This window comes from Scomber japonicus, chromosome 12 (assembly GCF_027409825.1).
Source record: "Scomber japonicus isolate fScoJap1 chromosome 12, fScoJap1.pri, whole genome shotgun sequence".
Lineage (NCBI taxonomy): Eukaryota > Metazoa > Chordata > Actinopteri > Scombriformes > Scombridae > Scomber > Scomber japonicus.
This window is the reverse complement of record NC_070589.1, coordinates 11,145,036-11,167,151: the sequence shown is the minus strand read 5'-3', so window position 1 is coordinate 11,167,151 and position 22,116 is coordinate 11,145,036. Positions and strand designations below refer to the sequence as shown.

The 22,116-nt window shown below is 40.9% G+C and overlaps 1 protein-coding gene across 1 annotated transcript in view; it reads left to right on the top strand.

Moving 5' to 3' along the window:
• Positions 1-3,038: 3,038 nt before the first annotated feature.
• tmtopsa (teleost multiple tissue opsin a) overlaps positions 3,039-22,116 on the top strand; it is a 56,480-nt gene continuing 37,402 nt past the window's right edge. The window contains exons 1-2 of the mRNA XM_053330665.1: positions 3,039-3,411; positions 10,927-11,255. Of these exons, the coding sequence (XP_053186640.1) occupies positions 3,039-3,411; positions 10,927-11,255 (702 nt within the window). The remainder of the gene's footprint in view (positions 3,412-10,926; positions 11,256-22,116) is intronic.

Here is a 22,116-nt window from a genome sequence, read left to right as displayed (position 1 = left end):
TAATTGGATACTGAGTCCTTGGCAACCCTCCAACTTTATTCTAGGTTCAAATCTTGATCTGTAATTGCAGAGTTGGCTTGTGGGGAAGCACATGAGACTACATAATCACAACAAACAGGGTGATAACATGATGCACTTTGATGACACAACTGCTTGGGCCAGCAGTCACTCTACTAATTTATTTCATTATTGTCTAAATGTTTAACTCTAAGCTATTGTTGTGAGGCTAAGTTGATCCAGATGGGACTTTTTAGATGCATGTGGCTCTTTGGTTCTGGGTCCTGTGTTGTGGAGTGAAACCAGAATAATGGAGTGCTGGAAAGGAATAAACCTCCTTTTTTTTCCCCTTTTATGACTAAATGCAACAGTTGGTCCATCACAAATTGAGGCTGAGAGATAATTCATTTAAAATCAGACAGAGCTAATAAGATAAAAAGGATCTATCACAAATCAAATCACATTAGATAGTAACCATAAAACTCTCTCTCTCTGATTTACACTCATACATAGGTTCTCATACCTCATAACCTTCTGACCCCATTTGTACTTTATCTCCCTGGACATCTCCCCAGAGTGCTGCCATCATGTTGACCTAGAAACCCACCTAAATACCAACTGCCCAGTCCCGCTGAGATGATTAAATGGGGGTGGTATTCACAATAGAACCAAAGTGTCTTAATTCTACCCAATTAGGACTGTATACAAGGAAGATGTCAGAGTAAATGTCGCTGTACAGTTTTCACGGGTAATTGCCTTGCTCCTATGTGAAGGGAGGGGAAGGGGGCGTTAGTCCAGACCACATAGGGGGGTAAAGTATGTCTCCCATCTGTATTTCTAACTTTGCATCCAGCACGCAGAGTCAAGCGTCACAGAGGGCACATTTTTGCCCCACCGCACATAATTAAGAACACCTCTTTAACACCAAATGCCAGCGTTTGACCACAAGGACTTGCTTTTAATTACCAACTAATTGCCGACATTTTGAACCCCCTCTCTTTTTTTCTGGGTGGGTCATTATTGTAGCCGTCTTGTATGTGTACGCCAACAGAAGCATAAGCAGCAAAATTGAGCACAAAAAACCCTCAAAAAAAAAAAGAAGAGAGACTGGAACTTGTTTGTCACCTGCTGCCAGATGCAAACTGTTCTCTCAGGAAGTCATTAGAGCATCTCTGTATCCAGACACTCAGCTTGAACACAGTATCTTTAATTTTGTGACTGGCTAATTAAAATTATAGGACATGATGTTCTTTCTCCAGAAATGAAAACAACGCTACATTTGGCATCACTTCATCCGTCAGACAAATATAAATAAAAAGGACCAGTACACTTCTCATCACATTATCTAAGAGCCATGTAAAGTAAGAGTTTAGAGGTTGGATCAAGCACTGCAGCGGACAAAGGCAGACATGACTGAAGTGAGCTGGTCCAGATTATGCTGGTTTGACTCAGAAGGGCGCCGTGGTTCAATAGGACAAGGTGTACCTTCTTAAACAAGGACTGCTGTTTCTCTCAGCCTGTGGTAGAATTTATGGACAGCACAAGGGCAGATACTTCCCTGACACTCATCATGTCTGAGCTTTTTTTTTATTTTTTTATTTTGCTGCTGCTCGTTATTTCACTCTGAAGCTGCCTTCCCCCAGAGTCTCGTTTTTCAGTGCTGACAGATGGAAAAACGATGATTTAATTTCACAGATTGAATCAACCAATATAAAAAAGTAAAAAAAAAAAAAGAAAAGCTATTGGACAGTGGGATATCTACTAAAATTGATTTCCTTTGTGAGGAGGAAAAACAAGTTACATGCCAAACATTCAAGCCTCTGGATATTTGTGAAAACATGGTGTCATGCTGAGTTTACTCATATAAGTTTGCCTGATAGAGTGTAAGACAATGCTCCAAAGAGACTTCATCATCATCATCATCATCATTCCAAGTCCAATGCTACACCAACTTGAGTCACCTGGAATTCTTCATTTTAAAGTTAACTTAAGACAGTTGTGGAGATATACACCTCACACAGGGCATTATTAATTAGTCTGAGTTGGTATTTGAGCATGTAAAAATGATCCTGAGTTTATATTTAAAGCTCTGTATTCATGAGTTGGATCTAGGAGATTAAGGTGCAGTTTTAAATCACTTGTTTGTTTTAAACTGCAATTAAAATGCATGGCAGAGTACAATGAACAGATGCTAAGTGGAGCCGGTCGCTGCTTGGTGAGTGGCTCCGCAGAGACCGTGCTCAGCATCAGCACCGCGGACAGAGCCTCGTGCTCTCAGCGGATGTGAAAGAGAGATGAAACCAGCACCACTAGATACTGAACAGCTCCTCAAACTTTAAGGTGGACTTTTTTTTTTAACTTTCTTTTTTTCTTCTTCTTCTTTTTTTTTATAATCGAGCTGTGGTCACAGCGGGCTGACTCTAGCGCAGTCTCCCATGAGCCACATGCTGATCGTCTGATTGGTCTGCTCTGGATCTCCATGCTGCTCTCTTCCCACAGAACCACCGGCGCCGCTCCGCTCCGCTCCGCCCCCCCTCCCCCAACCCACCTCACCACACCACACCACCTCCGCCCCTCCGCCCAGACGTCAGCTGCTGGAGAGCGGGCAACGGTGATTTAAATACGGACAGAGAGGAGAAGGTGTCTGTATGAGAGACAAGCGCGAGAGTGTCCATTATAGCCAGCCACACGGTGGAGCAAAGCTTAACCAAACTTTTTCTCAATTTTTGAACACCCCCTAACACCTACCACCCTCCCCCCTGAACTTGAACTGAGGCACAAAGTTTTGACATTCCCAACAAACAAACAAACTATTATTGCACTTTTACTGTTTGGCTCTACTTTCTTTTCTTTCTTTTTCCCCCCTCCACTTGACATTTCTTTTAAAGCCTTATGTGTTGCTGGCTACGGGTGATGGTTTGTCTTTAGATTGTTTTTCTTTCTACATACAGGGTGGAAAAAAAGAAATGCCAGAGATATATTAGGTACTGTTCAGTGCACTGTGGCCGCCTAGTGTGCCACCGCCGTGACACCGGACTGCGATGATCGTGTCCAACGTGAGCCTGAGCGGCTGCGCAGGGGTCAACAGCGCTCTTTGTGCCGGAGCCGGGGAAGGGCACCTGGGGGGAAGCTCATACCGGACCAGCCTCTCTCCGACAGGGAACCTGGTGGTGGCTGTGTGCTTAGGCTTCATCGGCACTTTGGGACTACTCAACAACCTGCTGGTGCTCGTTCTCTTCTGCCGTTACAAGATACTGCGGTCGCCCATCAACCTGCTCCTGATTAACATTTCCATCAGCGACCTGCTGGTGTGCGTACTGGGGACTCCGTTCAGCTTCGCAGCCAGCACGCAGGGAAGGTGGCTCATAGGAGAAGGGGGCTGCGTGTGGTACGGTTTCGCCAACTCCCTCTTTGGTGAGTATAAAAATGCGGAATGTATGAAGAAATGTGTGTCTATCATTTTATAGGTTGCGTATATATTTTGTTTTAATTTCAGATGTGGTTCATGTAATGACGGTGAGCTGTGCACATAGGCTCTCCTATAGCTGCGCTCTTGTTACATTATGACTAAGATTCATGTCTGTGGTGTGAGTGTGCATTTTGAGAATTATTTTAACAGTATTGTCTTTATAACGCCAGTTGTTGTTCATGGTGTCTTTATGTCAACGTCAAACTTTAACTTAAAAGCCTAAAAATCAGTTAAACCTATAAAGAGATTAGTCACTGTGCACGATGCACACAATATGGATGAATAGTATCATTAAACCTATTGATTTTGCTGTTGGCAAGTCTTTACATACTTGAATAATGTATTTTATTCCTCACGAGCTTATCCCTGTTCTTTTTAATTGTGAGAGTGATCATTGTGCAGAGTGTCACAGCAGAGATCGATAAGATCTTGTAAAAAGTGCAGATTGTCTTACATTTTATGGTTTGCGCAACATAATCCGGTAGAAGTGCTTGCAGTGATCTGATGTTGCGGATCATAGATTTAAAGCACAACGCCTGCACGTGCAGATGCGCAGGTTACGGTCATGCAGGTGATGAGTTGTGAAAACCTTCTTCGGTCATTATCTCCGGCTGGGGCTGCATGACAGGCTGTTAAATCACTTCCATAGCGCATGCGTTTCCACGGCGCGCGATGGCTGTGGGTATTTAGGGTGGCATGTGTGCTCAGCGCGCTCTCACAGATGCTTAGTCAGTTGTTCAAATGTCATTATGAACTCTGAGAGCATGTCACACAGGACTGTCAGCGGCTGATTTTGGGTGCTGCGTGTGCTGTATATAAAACAGGGCGCAGCCTGCTATTAAATAGCCACTAAATGCTTGTTATAATTGAGTGGCTGTGCCTCAGGCAAGTTAAGTCTCATCACTGTTCATTTAGATGCTCGTGCTAGTGGGCTGTGGGGCTTTGGGGACGCGGTCTCGGTCCGTGAGCAGGCTACTGCAGATGCATCACCAGCATTTGTTTCAGTACACCATCTGTAATGAGAACGGGGACGTTGGTCTACCTTTGCTCAGGAGTGCTGATATAGATGCAAATGAGGCACAGTGATGCAACTGAGAAAAAGGCACTCACTCACCTGGAAGCAGGCCAGGCGATGCTGAGCAAAAAAAACAAGCTTAATGTTCATATTTGGATGAGCCAGCGGTGCAAAAAAATGTGCAAATAAGGATTTTAGCATCAAACTAACAGAAGATAGAATCATATTAATTTCCCTGGAGCACTGTATCAATCATAACTTCAAATGTATATATTTGAGTAATTCGGATGAAAATGTGTTTGATGCTAAACTCGGGAGAAGACTCATCCGCAGAACGAATGCAGTACACATTTTAAATGCTCTCCTATCACCAGGAGCCCTTGGCCCGGTGCCTGATTTAAAGTTCCTTAATGAGCAGAATTTCTTGCCATCAGTCACACTAATTGCTTTAAAAGCTTTCCAAGCCATCCAAACAAGCTTTGAAGAGCAGGCAGCGTGAGATACGAGCTTTCAAAAACACTAATTTCTCAATTAAGAGCATGTTAGAGCATGTGCACTGCTGTATGTGTTCTTCCTGTCCGACTAAAGTGCACATTTCAGAGAATATCTGGAGGTTTGTAGTTGCAAACAGACATGTATACAGTTACTTATTTTAGACCAGTGTTTTTTAATTGGTGGTCAAACTGAAAAGCCTTCTGAATTACTCTTTTACTTTCTGAACACTGCTGGGCTGAATGTGGCCATGATAAGCTGTATCTCATACACTTCACTGCATTTAAAGTAGCTAATCATTATATCTCCACACACATTGAGCCTCATGTAAGACGTAGTTGGTTAGCTCTTAAATAATATCCTGATCTGAATTCATATAGAGTTTAAACTTGGTTCCTAAATTAACTTTTTAAAAGTATGTACAAGTAAAACAAACTTCATGCAAATCTTACATTCTATGACCGTATTTTCACTATTATGACTGCCAATTTAGTTATACATTTTTTAATTTAATTTTATAATTTTTATAAGCATATTTTGGCACAGCAGCTTCTACATTTCAGTAGTTGATGGAAACTTCTCTCAGTCAGCTGCCTCTGTCTCCAGTATCAGCTGACTGTATCATCACCTGTAATCTATATTATCTATCTAATATCGCTGTGACTGTTGAAAGACGTTAGCATCTAGCTAACCTTTTTTTTTGGTGAATTAAACTCCCACAAACTGAGCGGAACACGGAGCGATGGCGATTTTAGGGGGGCACGCGTTATGCTAATGAGCCCATCTCGTGAACGCGCGCCTCCTCATGAACAGGTGACGTTAATTGGACTGAACGCAGCGATTATTTCCACAAATTCAGACAGAAGATTTTGTTAGATGCCAAATAAGAAACTGCTGAAACTACAACTCAGTCATCATCACATTTTTGTAATTGATCACGTTTTCACTAGTAAAGTCAACCGGTTTGTTTCCAACATTACAGCCCACGTATAACAATAATAATCAGAGGAATAATCCCAGCCACTGAATGTCATGCTCAGCTTTTAAAATTGATTGGTTATTGCAATAAAACTCTGAACATTTGATGAAATGCGGAGCTTTTCAAAAACGGAGCCTTCCAAGTTCCTTTACAACTGCTTTCCTCTGATGAAGTTTGCGTAAAAGGGCTCATAAATCTTGCACAAAGGGTTCCCTCTCACTCACTTCAGCGCGTCTCATCTCATTATGTTTAAAGGCTCGCTTTTAACTGGAGCAGCTTGCTGTAGCCACCCACAAGCCAAACAGCAGTGCTTCTAATACCTGTTGTAGCTGCAGATTTCAGGCACATGCTCACACCGTGCGCTCAACTTAGCCTAACTAAATTGAATTTTCCTTCGTTTAAGAGCCTCTTGAATCTGTCAAACTTTTTAAAATTGAAAACAGACTCTGGAGCGCCGCACTTCTACTTCCTCTGGGATAAATTGGCAATTTCCAAAACAGGATTACTTCATTTCAGTCATATCTCAGAGAATAAAGCGAAGCCCTCGACGTTTCTCGGTATCTGGATGATTGTATCCGCTGTCTCGCTAACTCAAGTGTTATGCCGAGATTAAGCACCATCTGAAGATGTGTAACACTGACATCCACAAGGAGCCAATTTATTAAAATCTGACAGGACTTTGGCTTCTACCAGCTAAAACAGATCAGGAGGAGAGACGGAGAGAGAGAGAGAGAGAGAGGGAGAGAGAGAGAGAGAGAGAGAGAGAGAGATGGCTGGTAGACATAATTAGAGGCTCCATTGGTTATGAATGAGTAATTCCACAATGGGTTCATTAAAAACAGAGTGAAAGAAAGAGTGAGGAGGGTCCGAGAGAAGAAGAATTGATTGTTTAGGTGAATAACTGGGTGCAGCTTTGACAAAGTGACTGTGTCTGTCTTCACCAAATCTCTACAAAGCCTTTCCAAATGATCAATGTTTCTTCAAATTAGAGGTCATCAGTGTCACTGACAAAAGACACTGTTATCTTGGTGTTAGGACATCGTATCCCTGCCCCCTCCTCACATTGATTTCTACTCTTTTTTTAGCTGCTTTCAGCCTATAAGGTCCCAGATTTTTGAATGACTGAACAAGTGAAGATCTGCCGCTTTGACTTTACTGCTGGGAGCACTGACTGAAGACAATGTGTGGAGACGCACACACACACACACACACACACATACACACACACACACACACACACACACACATACACACCCTTCTCCCCCTCCTCTTCTTATATAGGCTACCCTCTGCTCTGCGATCACCCGTTTAGCTGCCTCAACCTCTGCTGCCTCTTTGCATTTTCCTCTCCATCTCACTGAACATTTTATTGTCTTCCATTATGATGTGGAGGAACAGGGGAGTTTTTTTTTTTTTGCCTCCCGTTGTGTTTGACATCAGGTCCGCGTGTCCCTGCATACTGCTGTCTGCCTCCTCCTGCCTCAAGTGGACTGTGCACACACTCACTGGATTAACCTTGCACCGCTGGGCCGCTCCCTGCATACTGAAGTTAGATTGCCCTACTGCAAGCTGGCAAACACACACACACACACACACGCATATCAGATCATGGTCACTTTAGGGGACACTACATAGACTTATATGTATTTCTTGGAGGTTTAGCCTAATCCTAATCATCACCACTGACCCAAAAATCAGCTTTTGTCACCAATTGAACAAGCCGTCCCCAATTAACTGATCCTAAGCTACAAAAGTAGTCTATGACAGTCTACACACACTTACATGAGTGAGACATAAGCCCAGAAATGGATGCACATACGATGTGTAGAGGAGAGGGGGAAAACATATATAAATATATATGCATGTGCATCACGTAGACGCAGGCGGCACCTGGTTTGGGTGATGTTCAATTGTTGTGACGGCATGAAGGAGTCTCAGCAGGGGCAAAGAAAGCAGAGCTCCGCCATAAAGGTCAGAGTGAGGGAGCTGGCTAATGAGCCTGTGTAGTAAACAGAGAAATGCAGGTCTCTTAATGCAAAGACAAAAAATATGTATTGTAGATAACAGGCCATCTGGTTTGAGTTGCATATTAGAGAGATGTTTGCAAATCTGATGAAAGGTGTCTATTTGTCTTTTTAGACCTGGTGGTGTCACAGCGGTTTCACACACCTGTGATCTCAGAGAGAAAAAGACACAGAGAAGGGATTTATAGGACAAACACAGCTTTATTCGATCCTGTGTTTTTCATTCAAACTGTCTTTCCCCGGATATCCAGTATCAGACAAGTGATACCGAACCAGATGCTTTCCAACAGACAGATAAGACAGTAGCAGTGAGGGAGCATCACAGAGACAGCAGAACAAAGATGCTTCTTCTTTTTTATTTTTTTTATATTTCAGACATGATCAGATCATAAGATGTTTCATTTTGGGATATTAGATTCAGCTGCTGCCTCTGATCCTGCCAGAGGACCAAAAGATGGATTATGGGTGATGTTTGATTTCAGATGCGATGAAGTTTTGAGCCACGGGTGTCGTTCTCCACGACATTACACTCCTCCAATAAAGAATTGCTCTCATCAAGCTCTCATCAAGAGGGTGGACATATGATGGCATTGGCTGGTATAATCAGGTTTTCCTGTTAAAAATGACGAATTATGATCACCTGCAACAGCTGTGTAGAGCTGTGACGACAGAGGTTTAGTGACATGATTACCGCCGGTATTCAATTTCCTATTTCGATGTCTCTGTATGTGAGGGATGAAAGCGAGCTGCTAATTAGCTTTAGCAATTTGATAGGTGTGATTTGATTTGGCTCCTCACTCAAATTCGGTGTCTGTGGGCATTGGATACATTTATAGATGTTATCAGTCTATTATCTGAAAGATGTGCTGCACCACATGGTCCCAACCTGGCTTCATTTACTGGAAAGGAAGAATTCTAATCTGCATCAGGAAATCAAAATTTTACCACAAAAACACTAAATACTAAAATCCAAAAGCCCCAAAATCTGAAGCCCTTATCAGCAGGAAGACATCCTTTGTCAGTACCTTCATAAGCTCCTACAGATGACAAGCATGATTATTCTGACCATTCTCTGCTCAGCCCTCATTGTGATTGAGGTCTGGTTAGGTGCAACAGGATCAGAGTTAAGGTTAGGTGCATATTTAACCCTCACATACTGTTTAATTCTGACATTTGGAACACTATGGGTCACATTAGGAAAATAAATGTGTATGTGCTGGTTTTACAGCTCTCAAATGTAAAAGAAAATGGGTCAGATTTGACTCTGAACAGTGTGTAAGGGTTAAGGAAAGATCATAGTTTGAGTTAAAAAAAACTGACTAAGTAGGTTGACAAAACTATCTCCACTTTCAACCACATCACATGGTCTTGTGGGTTTGGTCAGTCATCAGGAGTCCAGGTTGGATTGAGCCAACTTGTTCTAAAGGTATTCAGACTAATGTAAAGTTAGGTAACATCAGCTGATGAAGACCATATCATATGAACCAAAAGCTCCACAACAAGTGAGTAAGTGGACCTTGAGATGAGACTGTTTTGTCATCTTAACCCAAACCTTCACTCAACCTTAACTTCTCTAAACTGTAAGACTAGAGTCTTTTTTCTATGGACAGTTTAGTTTATCGTAGCGTAATTATTGCTGCATATTGGATTAGAGGCTACTTCTATCAGATTGTGGTTTAATATAACAGATGTTGCTGTTTCATCATACCAGTGTTTACTGACGGCACCGAAATATAAATACAAGGATTTAAGCCTGAAAATGAGATCAGTCTACTTGCGAGAAGACAGTTCAGCTCCTGTTTCAGAGCGAGTGACGGTAGAGAATAAGTGGTGAAAAATGACAAGCCTGGTGAGACAGAGCAGCAATGAGCTGGGTATGAAAGCCTCTTTCGTCAAAATATATCAAAAACTGTGTTTGGAATTGGTTGCTATTAGTCAGTCGGCTCAGATCAAACAGGAAGAGAAGTGGGCTGTTGTAAAACTGTGTTGACTTTGTGATATTGTGGTAACAGAGCTAATAAAACCCCGAGCTAAGCAGTCTGTGCAGGAGAAGCTACAAGAGTTCAATATCTAGGAGCTAACGACAAACACCACACACTGTGCCACAGAGTTTAGACGCTGCAGTCAGGGGCATACACGTACTGTATGGTCAATGTTTGGAAGATGTGAATGAGGAAAATCATCTTCTTCAATCACACAACTGAAATCTGTTTACATCTTCTTCTACTAGCTCTCCTTTTCTTCCTCTCTCCCTTTCTCCCACCTACTGTATATTCTCCTACTCTCTTTTTACGTTCATGAGCAAAAAGGATTGCCAGCGTAGGTCCGCTTCACTCTTCACTGCCATTGAAAATCAATGAGCACGAAGGACGACCTTGTGGATCATAATGGCTTCAAAACAAATAGAAAACCCGGATGAAAAGGGCTGAAGGTTCAGCGTGAACACTGAGCTGCGAGCTCCTGTGGCTCTTTCCTCTAAAATACAGACACAGAGAGTCAAAGAGATGGCGAGATAGAGGGAGAGTGTGTGTATTGAGCGCTTACGGAAAGAGTAAAAAATCTCTTCCAATTCTTGGGTGCTGTGTTTGGCTGCGTTGCTTCTGTCAAGAGGAGAAACTACAGGTAGCGCTGCTGTTTGTAATTTACAGCAGCATGTATCTGCTGCTACATCTGCTGCATGTGGAATGAAATATTAGATGACTCCACCAGACTTATTATGCAGCACTATTCTCTCAGGTAATTGTTTAAAAAAGCCAATCTCAATCATAAGCCAATTTAAGCTGCACTTTTGATTTCAGAAAGAGTTGTGAAGCTTTACATCACTAGAGCAGGTAGTGCATATTTGTCTTATTTGAGTCAGTAGGCTGTGAGATGTATTTAATGCTTACCTGTGTGTGTGTGTGTGTGTGTGTGTGTGTGTGTGTGTGTGTTTCCTGTTTGTCCTCTACAGGCATCGTGTCCCTGATTTCCCTGGCCGTCCTCTCCTATGAGCGCTACAGCACCATGATGGCTCCCACTGAGGCAGACTCCTCCAACTACTGTAAGGTCTCCCTGGGCATCGCTCTGTCCTGGGTCTACTCCCTCATCTGGACCCTCCCGCCGCTTTTCGGCTGGAGCCATTACGGCCCCGAGGGACCCGGGACCACCTGCTCTGTCGACTGGAAGGCCAAGACGGCGAATAACATATCTTACATCGTCTGCCTGTTTGTCTTCTGCCTCATCGTGCCGTTCCTGGTCATCGTGTTCTCCTACGGGAAGCTGCTGTGCGCCATCAGACAGGTGAGTCGCTGTGGAGGAAGACGTCCACCAAACTGAACACATTACTCATTACACCTGATAGTTTAGTATGAGGATATTTTTCAAAAAGAGAGAATGGTCAAAATTGAAGATATCTGACTTCAATTATTTTCTGGTATGAGTCAACCTCCAGAAACGCTTCATTTCCTATAATGCAACACAATAGCATCTTTCATCAAATGCCCACATATCTCAAATCTCACAGCTCCAGTTTGTAATGCAGGGTTACTACTAATTAACTACAAAGTCAACTTTGAAAAGCTCCCTGCAGACCCACAGAAGACATCTTACAACAGTGTTCACAGGCTGAGTGAAACCCTGCACGAGTAAACTCAACTTAATGTGAAAAATTGGCGGGGTGGCCTTTAAAAGGTCTCACAGTGAATGGAGAAGTGATTTATTTAGACACAAAGCACCTCTGATTCCAGCAGCGGGCAGATGTTTAGTGTTTAATAATGGTTATTACCCAGCATTTTTTAAAATAGAACAATCATTTTGTATGATTGTACATCAGGCTCGTGGTGTTATTTCTTCAATGCAAGCTGACTCAGCAGATGTTGGGAATCTAGCTGTGGCAGTGTTACAGTATTAACTGCAGCGTAATGCATCTGAACTCAGCCAGAGCAGCAACACTGCAAGTAAAACCAAATCCTATCACCGCCTCTTGATGTCAGAGATCTCAGCAAGTTATACAGTACATATATAAAACAAGTCAAAACTACAAATATTGACTCCTGAAGTTTACATAAAACCTGACAGTGTCCTTGTCTTTATTGGTAACGATGTTTCAAACTGTAGCCTCCTCTCCAATGTTTACACTACAGAATGTGCACTGGGTTATGAAACGTTTTCATTTATTTAAGTAGATCTCAGAAGAAGAAGAAAGTTGAACTACACTGTGAGACAAAAATACTGAATTTATAAAATATTAAATCTTATAAAAAATATGAAATAAATCTAATACATAAGATACTGTGCAGCCAACACAGTAGTATGCATTGTGATTACATTATTGTAACTTCTATGTGGTTGTTTCTACTCTCTGTTCTACTGATCTCAGGCAGCTAACCTTCTCTTCTCTCTGTTAAAACAAACCTGCTACTGCTTCATGAGCATTTCTATAGCAGATGAATTTACTGGAGCTATTTAAAAAGAAATCTATGACCTTCCACTCAAATGACTGTTTTATACTTTAGCAGAGTTAATTATGGTTATGAACCATTAACTGGGGCTCTATCAAATTCAAATTACTGTTGCTGCTGTCATTGTAAGTCCATAAAGTCGATCTCTGAGGTTTTTTTTGGTCTCCATTTTGGTTCCCACACTCACCTCAAAAACTACAAACAGAGTGTGTGTGTTCACTTCTGATGAGCTGAGTCACATCATGTAAGTGACACATTCAGCAGTATATTTTGTCTGTGAGGTGAGAAGGACAGAAGATCATCTAGAGCAGTGGTTCCCCACCTAAGGGTTGGGACACCCATAAGGGGTCGCTGGATTAATCAAAGGGGTCAGGACAAGGTTTATTCTAATTTCAAGCTTGATTTGTTGTGGATTTCTTTTTCTTTTTTTTTTTTTACCTCCCCACGCCTCTAAAAACTCTTTAAATAAAACGAAATAAGTGCAATGTTAATAATTGAATAATTGATTAAGTCATTTTATAAGCAATAAGGTAAAAAATAAGATAGTTTCAGCTTCTCAGATGGGCTCATTTATTACTTTTCTTTGTTGACGTGAAGATATACTGGATATATTTGGGTTTTAGACTGTGAGTCAGACAAAGCAAAACATTTGAAGATGTCATTTGTGGACTGTGGGGAACTTTAAGAGATTTTTTTTACTATTTTTTACCATCTTATGGACAATATCTGATGAATCAATACAATAATCAATAACTTAACTGGTAGACATTATGTCACAAGGGGTCCCAGGGTAGATTGATTATTTTAAGGGGGTAACAGGCCACAGGAACCACTGATCTAGAGAGACAGTGTATTTGGTGAGATTTGCTGCTCTCCACCCTGTGGCTGTGAACTGTGGCATGTTTGGATTTTCACACACTGTTCTGCACTGAATGACTGGAAGAATATGAGGGGAGACAGTGTGGAAGGTGGTGCTCTCCTTCTCTGGGGAAGCTACACACACACACACACACACACACACACACACACACAAACAGTTGCACAATTTGCAAGAGCACGCAGAACAGTTCCCAGAGCAATTTTTCCAGGATTACAACCTACTCAGTCTCTGTGACCATGTGTGTGTGTGTGTGTGTGTGTGTGTGTGTGTGTGCATGTGCATGTGTGTGTCTTTGCATGAGCATGCTTGTGCTCAGCCCTCTCTGATAAATTGCTCAGCAGCCTGATATGTGACACTGACACAGCTGTGAGCAAAAATGAATAACAATCAATCTAATAACAACAATCTTTCTTTGACTGGAGGAGGAGAGGTCTCTTGTTTAGGTCTTTGTCCTCTCTCTCCTCATAATTTTTCATCAGTTTTTCTTTCTTCTGTTCTTTCTCACGCTTAATCTCTGTGCTGTCTCTCCTCATCAGAACAGAACATCACAGTTTTTAGACCAATATGGGGGGGGTGTGAAAGTAATAGTGTTCAGTTTTCTTTCTCTTGTATCCTTTGTCAGGTTTCTCCTTCTTCTCTCTTTCTATTCCTTCTAAAAAATATGTTCTCTCTATTATATGTGGGGTGTTCTCTCTATTATATGCAGCTTCTTTGTGCCGGATTACATTCTTTATCTCTGCTGGTTTCAATGGCTCGCCTTGCTGTTCAGGGTTCTTCTTCCTCCTTACTGACAGTGCTAAATGTCACAAGGTGATGTTAGGTGACACCAGCTGGGACAGATAAAAGAAGTCAAGCATCGTGTCCACTAGAAGCTGAAAGAGGTGAACTGGAGAGCGGTGTGTGTGTGTCGGTGTGTGTGTGTGGTCAACATGGGGTGAATAAAGTTTAAATTTGTTCCAGATGGATGTACATTCAGAGGAAGAGGAGGAAACAGAGAATGAGAAGGAAGTCAAGGAGGACTTCCGAACTTAATTTAGTTTCTTGCTTTCACCTCGCCGTGGTGTTAAAAAAAGAAAGAAAAAAAAGAGGTGCTCCCAGCTCAGATTAACGTAAGCCTCATCCCGCCCGTCAAGTGCGTACTGGGAGGATTTTAAAGGAAAAGAAATGAATAGATAGATGAGGAAAAAGAGAAAACGACAGGCGGACAGATGCTCAGGCTGAACCCGTCTCTGCTTGCTTGCACATGCTTGTAAGTGTCTGTCAGTGTTGTCATCCCTTGTTATTGCTCGTTGTGTGTAAAGGGAAGTTTTGGTCTTGATCAGTGCAGAGGACAGAAGGCTGTGAAGAGAGGTGAGTTCTTCCCATCACAGAGACTTCCATCTTTAAATACATGCATCCTTTAGAGCTTCACTTTGGATTATAGTTTTTTTTTAATTTTATTTGGATTATTGTTTGCTGCTTTGACCTGTCCTTGTGTATAAGGCTAAATAAATCATACTCTAAATCATACCCATTCAGCAATTGTTTTAATAATTTAATAATAGATTTTAAGCAAATCATCACATATTTACTGGTTCCTGTTTTCCAAATGTGAGGATTTGAGGCTTTTCTGTGTTATACATGATAACAAACTGACTAAATTTTTGCTTGAGGTATTAATGGGCCAAAACAAGACACTTCAAGATGTCACCTTGGGCTTTAAAAAGTTATAACAGCCAATCTTTCACTATTTTCTGCCATTTGATTTACAAAGAGATAAACTGAAGAAATAATCAGCAGATTAATCAATCTTTAAAAAAAGAAGGTTGATGGCATAATGTGATCAAGATGATGATCATTTATAGGAAAAAATATAGTTTGTAAGAAGAGTTTTCATGAGTAGCCATCATATAAGGTGAACATCAGGGTTATTATAATTAAGACTAAACCTACAATAAACCAGGTGCACATACTGTACACATAAAGTCTCTCTGAGTTACTAAGGATCTATTAGATATGTAGAGAAAGTTGGAAATGAGGGCAAAGGTCAACTGAAACAGGCACAGCAATCTTATACATTCCAAACAATAAAAGTAAGCTCTCACATTATATATTCTGTCATCACATACTCCCGTGACCTCAGGAATTTTTATGTGCTGAAGCTGCACTCAGAAACGAGATTAAACCAAGACTTACACTGAATGTCTGAAATCACATGAATTGAACGTTGTCTGTATAAGAAAATGTAAGGCATTCGAAAGCGGAAGGCTCCGTCTTGATTGAATCTACAAATGAATATTTCATTATTCTGGCTTTTCTCAAGATTGTAGCTGCACCTGCTGATTTCAGAGATGCAAAACTGCCTATCTGTAAATATTTTCTCCGTTGTTGGTTGATCGTCCCTTAGAGGTAAGCACAACATACTGTATATAAAAGGGTGTAGCATCAGTTTGGAGGGGTATATTCAGGTGTTATTAAAGGGATACAAATTGCGAACAGTTTGCTGGCAAATGTTGCAAATCACAGTTGTTTTACATGAAAATTGCAGAGAGCTGCTGCTGCTGCTTGTTATCTGAAAACATGACCGAAAACACCATCAGCTTTTCACAGCAAAGGCTCAACATGAGATGTGCACTTGAAAGAAAAAAATAGACCTTTATATAAACCATGACCAACAAACAAAAAAAAAAGATACAAAAACATAGTTTTCTGAGTAAGTACATTTAATTTACATAATGGAACAATATTCTTGATATATTAGATGAAATTAAGATCTTTGGATGTGGTTAACTGCTGATTGATTGCTTTATCGCACAAGTACAGTGCTTGAGGGGATTTTGTTCGACTCTGATGATTCATGATTCCACCAAGCCCGGTTCATCAACGCTATTAGATTTCTTGATCTAAAGAGTCTCTGGTAGGTTTTTGGCCTCAGCAACAACAGTGTCATTAAACTAAAGACATGAGAGCAGCATCAGCAAAGAGATGCTTGAAATCATTTGGACAAATTACGCAGACGTATACACACACACACACACACACACACACACACACACACACACACACACATCAGCAGGTTAGATAAGCAGCGATTTCCACCCCCCCCCCCCCCCCCCCCCCCGCCCTCTCTCGTTTCAACATCTTTACCCTTGGTCTGAATTCATTATTTGACTCATACGTCCCTGTGGATATCTAGCGATACTCTCAAGTGCTACAATATTTCTCCAACATCCTGTAGGCTATGTGTGGCAGTGAGAGGTAGAGATGAAGAGTGGGAGGAAGATGGAGATATCAAGAGGAAGTGAAGGAGGCAGTGAGGGATGAAAAAAGAGAAAAGGGGGGAGGAGAGGAGGGTGGCGATAGACTGCTGGGGTCCTAATTATATGCTGGCCCACATCAATATAGTGACCTTGCTCTGGTCATCTGGTAATTTCATTTGCCACAAGCAAATTTTTTTTTGCCCAGCATCCTAGCCCTGTTTGGTAATTTCATGACCTGCTATCATATCACGCAAAAAATGGATGGGGAGTGCACTACAGGGGACTTTCAAAGCTAATTAGGGTAAAGAAATTACATATGTGCCTGTATCTACTTTGCTGGCATGCACAAAAGGTAGCATATACAGTAAGAGGAATCATTCACTCAATCGAACACACCTGTCAGCAGATGGAAATCAGTGAGGGGACATGGCTTAAGAGTGCTTACATACCTGCCTTTAATAATGCAGGTTATTTTTTTTGTATGTATTTTTTTGGCTGTGATGTTGGAGGCATTGCTCATACATTAACCTGTTGGGTTTTTTTTAATGCACCTGGAGGATTAAAAAAGAACTAGGAGGCAGATCAAGGCCAAACTCCCCAATAGCAGAATAGTGTTAACAGGTAAACAGATATAACTAAACATGGCAACACTAGAGGAGGTTATTATGTTGCTGAAATTAAATGAGTCAGTAACTTCATTGTCAATTTCAAGCCAAAATGTGCAGTTTTTTAAATGGAATGATTTGCTTTTCTGTTTTATTTATATACAACTTAATACCTCTGGACTTTAGACTGTTGGTCCGACAGAGCGAGATATTTCAAGAAATCACCTTATGCAGTAGGAAATGGAAATACTTTACTCTTTTTTTTTACATATCACGGCCTGAACAATTAGCGAAATTGAGAAAATAATCATTATTTGCTGCCATCATATTGCAGATTACAGCATCGCAGCAAAAAAGAAGGTGCAGTGGAGGGAGACATCATGTAAATGCATGTAATTACAAACAAGTGCAATTATTTTCTCCTCCAAACTCTGTCTGCTCTCGACCTTTTTTCACATACTGAGATTTTTGCCTCTGTTGTTTATGAGCTTCACCACATCTTTTTCTGAGCATATGAACAGGCATAGCTCTGATGGCACACAGGAAATGCAGGGTAGTGATTGCATGTGGATGAACCTATTGTTAAAAGCAAGGTTATTAGTCAGTACAGTAAGAGTTGAACTTGATTCTTGCTGCTTTCATCTGGACAAAAAGGAAGGAATCTCTGTCTATTTGTACTTGTGTGTATCTTGACTACCATTCATTCGATTGACTTCACACATGTCAGGTGTGTTATTGAGAACCAAAGGAAGTGCAGTGTGGCGAGTGACGTTGTTTGGATGAGCGGTTGTTGAGAAAATGCAAAAATATCTCATAAACAACGTTGCTCTTGCTTCTTCTTCTGCCAGCGGAGCAGAAATACAGACATCGCCACTCCACCATTGCAACCCACACGGTGGTCAAAGGTGGGATTACATCCGTAGTGATGAGAACCTACAGAGACAATGAATTGAAAAAGTTCTAAATTAAGCTCTACTATTCCTGTTCCTCATGCAAGAGGGAACATCAGTATATTGTAGCCAATAGTAATACCAAAAATCTACATGTGAGGCATTTGGGGAACAGGTACTATTGACAAATCAGGCCTATTTGGAGCAGGTACATTTGGTTGTTATTCTAGCAAAACTAACCCTAAACCCAACCCCTAAACCCTAAACCCTAAACCCTAACCCTAACCGAGTGTCATTATTAAGTCCATGAGACACTTTTTTTTCTTTTCTTAACATCAAACTCACATCTTTTTATTTTTCTAATCCAAGCAGATTGCTGCTAGTGTGTGTACACTCTTCTTTTCAATTGTATTTGGCTAATAAAATGTTTGTCACGTAGGTTGAACAAACAAAAAGTTGTTTCATAATGTTTTATAGTCTGAACAGCACTCATTGTCTCATAATAGTTTAAAGAGCGTTTTGGTCCCTGGTTGTTGAATCGTTCTGGTTCTAAATGAATATGCAAATCAGAACAATGTTCCATGTCTGGATTTATTACTTCAATTGAGACCGTCAGACTAGACACTTTCTTAGTTCAGCACCAGTATGATAGCTCACTAAACGACCAGCTCTGCATCTGTTATCATTTATTACCAAACGTCTCTTGCTGACCGAGTGCTGCTGCTGCTGCTACAAACTTGTGTCTGTGTTAACGTCTTGATTTGCATCATCCTTGATGTTCCTCATCACAAAAACAAAGTAACGAAAAAACATCACTACACACACACACACACACACAATACACACACACATGACACAATCAGAGAGGTAGAGGCGAGGAGACGCAGCTGTGAAAACACGTCTTGGCAACTCTTGGAATGAAAACTGCCAGCACTTCTGCTTGATATGCGCTTGGTGGCAGAGTGGCGAGATGCTGGAGGGCACGGCTGCCGCTCTGCAGAGTAAGCTGCATGCCTAAAACACAAATTAGTTCTCTGTCAAACTGGCTCCAGGATGAATCTCTTCTTCTCTTTGTATGAGGGCTACGAGTGCCTGGTCTTTGCTCATTGTCTTGCTGGATCCTTGATTTTGCACTTGTTGTTTTGCTTCTCTGTATTCCCTTTGCCCTCTAAGCATCCATCTCCAACTCAATTTCCATTGTTTTACATTACTTTAGACTGTTATGCTTATCTTATGTGTGAGTTCTTTATTCTTACTCCCATTTCCACATATTCGCACTCTGTCAGTGGCTTACTTTTCTGAATCTATGCGCACACACAGACACACACACACACACACACAGACACACACACCCTCTACCAATGGCTCATTTCATTTTCTGCAGTGTGCTGTTTCAATTCTTGCTTTCTCACTTTCTCTTTCTCTTTATCCGAGCTCTCTGGGTGCCCCCTTCGCATATTCTTTCTCTTTCACTGTGCCATTATCATCCATCTTTCTCACCTTGGATGTCTCGGTCGCTATTATCGCTCCCGTCCCATCTCCACTCCTCATCGTCTCCCTAGAAACCGAGCTGGAATGTGCTGTTTTTGTGAGACAATGAGACAGATGTCAACAGCAGCAAGTAGTTACTTGTGCACATGATGAAAGGAAATCAAAATGAGTTGTTTGTTTTGAATGATGTGCATATGCTCCCATCTGATAAGAGTATCAAAGGTGAGAACTTCTGTTCAAAACTTGTATCAAACTAGTACAGTATGAATAACTTTAAAATAACTTTCCTTTTTTGGAGTGAAGAAAGTAAATCAGAAGTAAGTGATGGATTTTTTCATTTTGGGATGAAACCAGTCATTTTAACACAAATAGTGCGTTACCTTGATGTCCCTGCATCAGTGACTTGCTGTCAAGAAATCTTACTTGTATCATTTACAATATCGACATGCAGTTTCTGCTGTTCGCAAATTACCAAAGAAAACAGAGGAAAGATGGCAGTTCCAACTTTTTAAAGATGGGTGGACAGAAAGCTGATCTAGAGATAGAGTGGCCTGAGAAAAGACCAATTCTGTTGATTAGATAAATACCCTTGTGTCAAAGTCTGAGAGGTACAATAGATGGTCAAAATCACAGAGAAGCAGGATCGCAAACAAAGGTTTTAGTATTTTATACCTTCCTCTTTCTGGAAATTGTGTCCTTGAACATTTTAAAAAGGAAATTAAAATGAAATGTGAAAATTGCTTTTTAAGGTGACATTTGACAGGTTATTGGATTTGGGACACATGCATCAAAAGGTCAACCAGATTAGACTATTAACTGAAAGACAAATAAAGAACAATATCTACTGAAATAATAAGAAATTACTTAATTCAAATTGAAATCAAATTTTAATGACCTAACTGGCACTTTAAAGGCCTGAGTTCTGTCTTTTTCTGCTGATGCATATAAGAAATGTCTTTCAAACTGACAGTCAATGGCTTTTATAAATCTGTAGTTCACAGGAGATGCTATGAAACAATTAGTTTAACTAGAATTAGAATTAACTTTCTTGGTGCTTTTTTCTATATTCATTATATAATTTTACATTTTAAAATCAATTATTACAAGAAAAAGATAATTTTCTCTGATTAATCGTGATTAACCACAGCAAATTGTGTGATTAGGTTTTAGATTGTTTTAATCAATTCACAGTCAAATTCATGCAATTAAACCTGAATTAAGCTTGCAAATACTCCACTATTCTCACTGGCTGGTCACTGACATTAGTTGTCTGCTGTTTGATGTCTTGCACGAAGCACACAGTGGGTTTATCTATTGCCTGCTGCTGCTGCAAACTGCACTGACAAGAGCAGTGAGAGTGAACCAAAACAGTAAAGTTACAGGCCAGTAAACCAAAAAAAAAAGAGCTGAAATACAAATAAATGCTCCATAGAACTGAGATGAACTGTAAAAAGTCAATTCATGAAGTCTCACATCATGTTAACTTAAAAATATTGCTAGTAGCAGCTTTAAGTAAACTCACTTTCTTATTTTCCCTGACAGACATGCTATTACAAAAGCAGACTTACTTGAACCATACAGGTCATACAGTATATTCATTCTTTAACACACATTCACCTCACAGTATGCACACTACTTTATACTGCAGACTGCAGACTGCAGAGTTACGGCTTCATTATCCGCCTGATCCTTGAGATGTTGCTGTAGTCGCAGTAAGTGCAGTGTCAGATATTTTCATTCAGGTGTTCATTTCGGTGCCTAAATAACTCTGCATTTCAATAACGGTAGAAAAAGTTAGAGGCAACTTAGAAAAGCCAGTTCCAGTGCAAAGCGTCTTGCTGTGATTGCTGTTCTCAATCAAACAGTGACTGAGAAAGAAAATGTATAATTAATGTAGCATACTTTCTGGTAATACAGGATACAGCTAGAACAGACTTTCAAGATTTAAATACAGTTTCATAGTGTATGTCTGTGTATCTAGCATCCAGTGGCCATTAAAGCTCATTCACATAATCTTCAGCTTTTGTCCATGATGGATCTGACACACATATTCTATATTACAAACCAACAAGACCATAAATACCAAACTCTGACACTTGACATCATAAGACCAATTAGCCTTAAGGAACAGGTAGCAGCACATTGCACTTAAGTGTGTTTTTGAGGCTCCCAGACATCTGCCAACCTCTCAGTACCAATCTGTGGACATATGGAGTAACCGTCCAGCCTGCACTGATGACCACGTTGTATGCCATTAACTAAACCCTGCTGATTGATAACCTAGTGAGAAACACTTCCTACAAATGATGGTCAAGAGTGCAGCCAGCCCCCCAAACCGATTAGGAGTGCTGGGAGAAAGATTTAATCAGTTGGGTGGGAGGTGTAATCAAGTTTGAGCTGTAAAATTGATAATGTGCTCATCAGCAGCTACACAGTTTTCTCTGTATGTTTCAAGCTGTCCAGTGTTGCCATTGTCCGCATGGCACAAAATCCACCAATCCTCTATGCCTTAGCAGGCGTTAATTGATGTTCTGTGTCACAGCGAGAGACGGCAGCGCTGAGACAGTGATGTCCTCAGAGAAAATAACAGATTCAC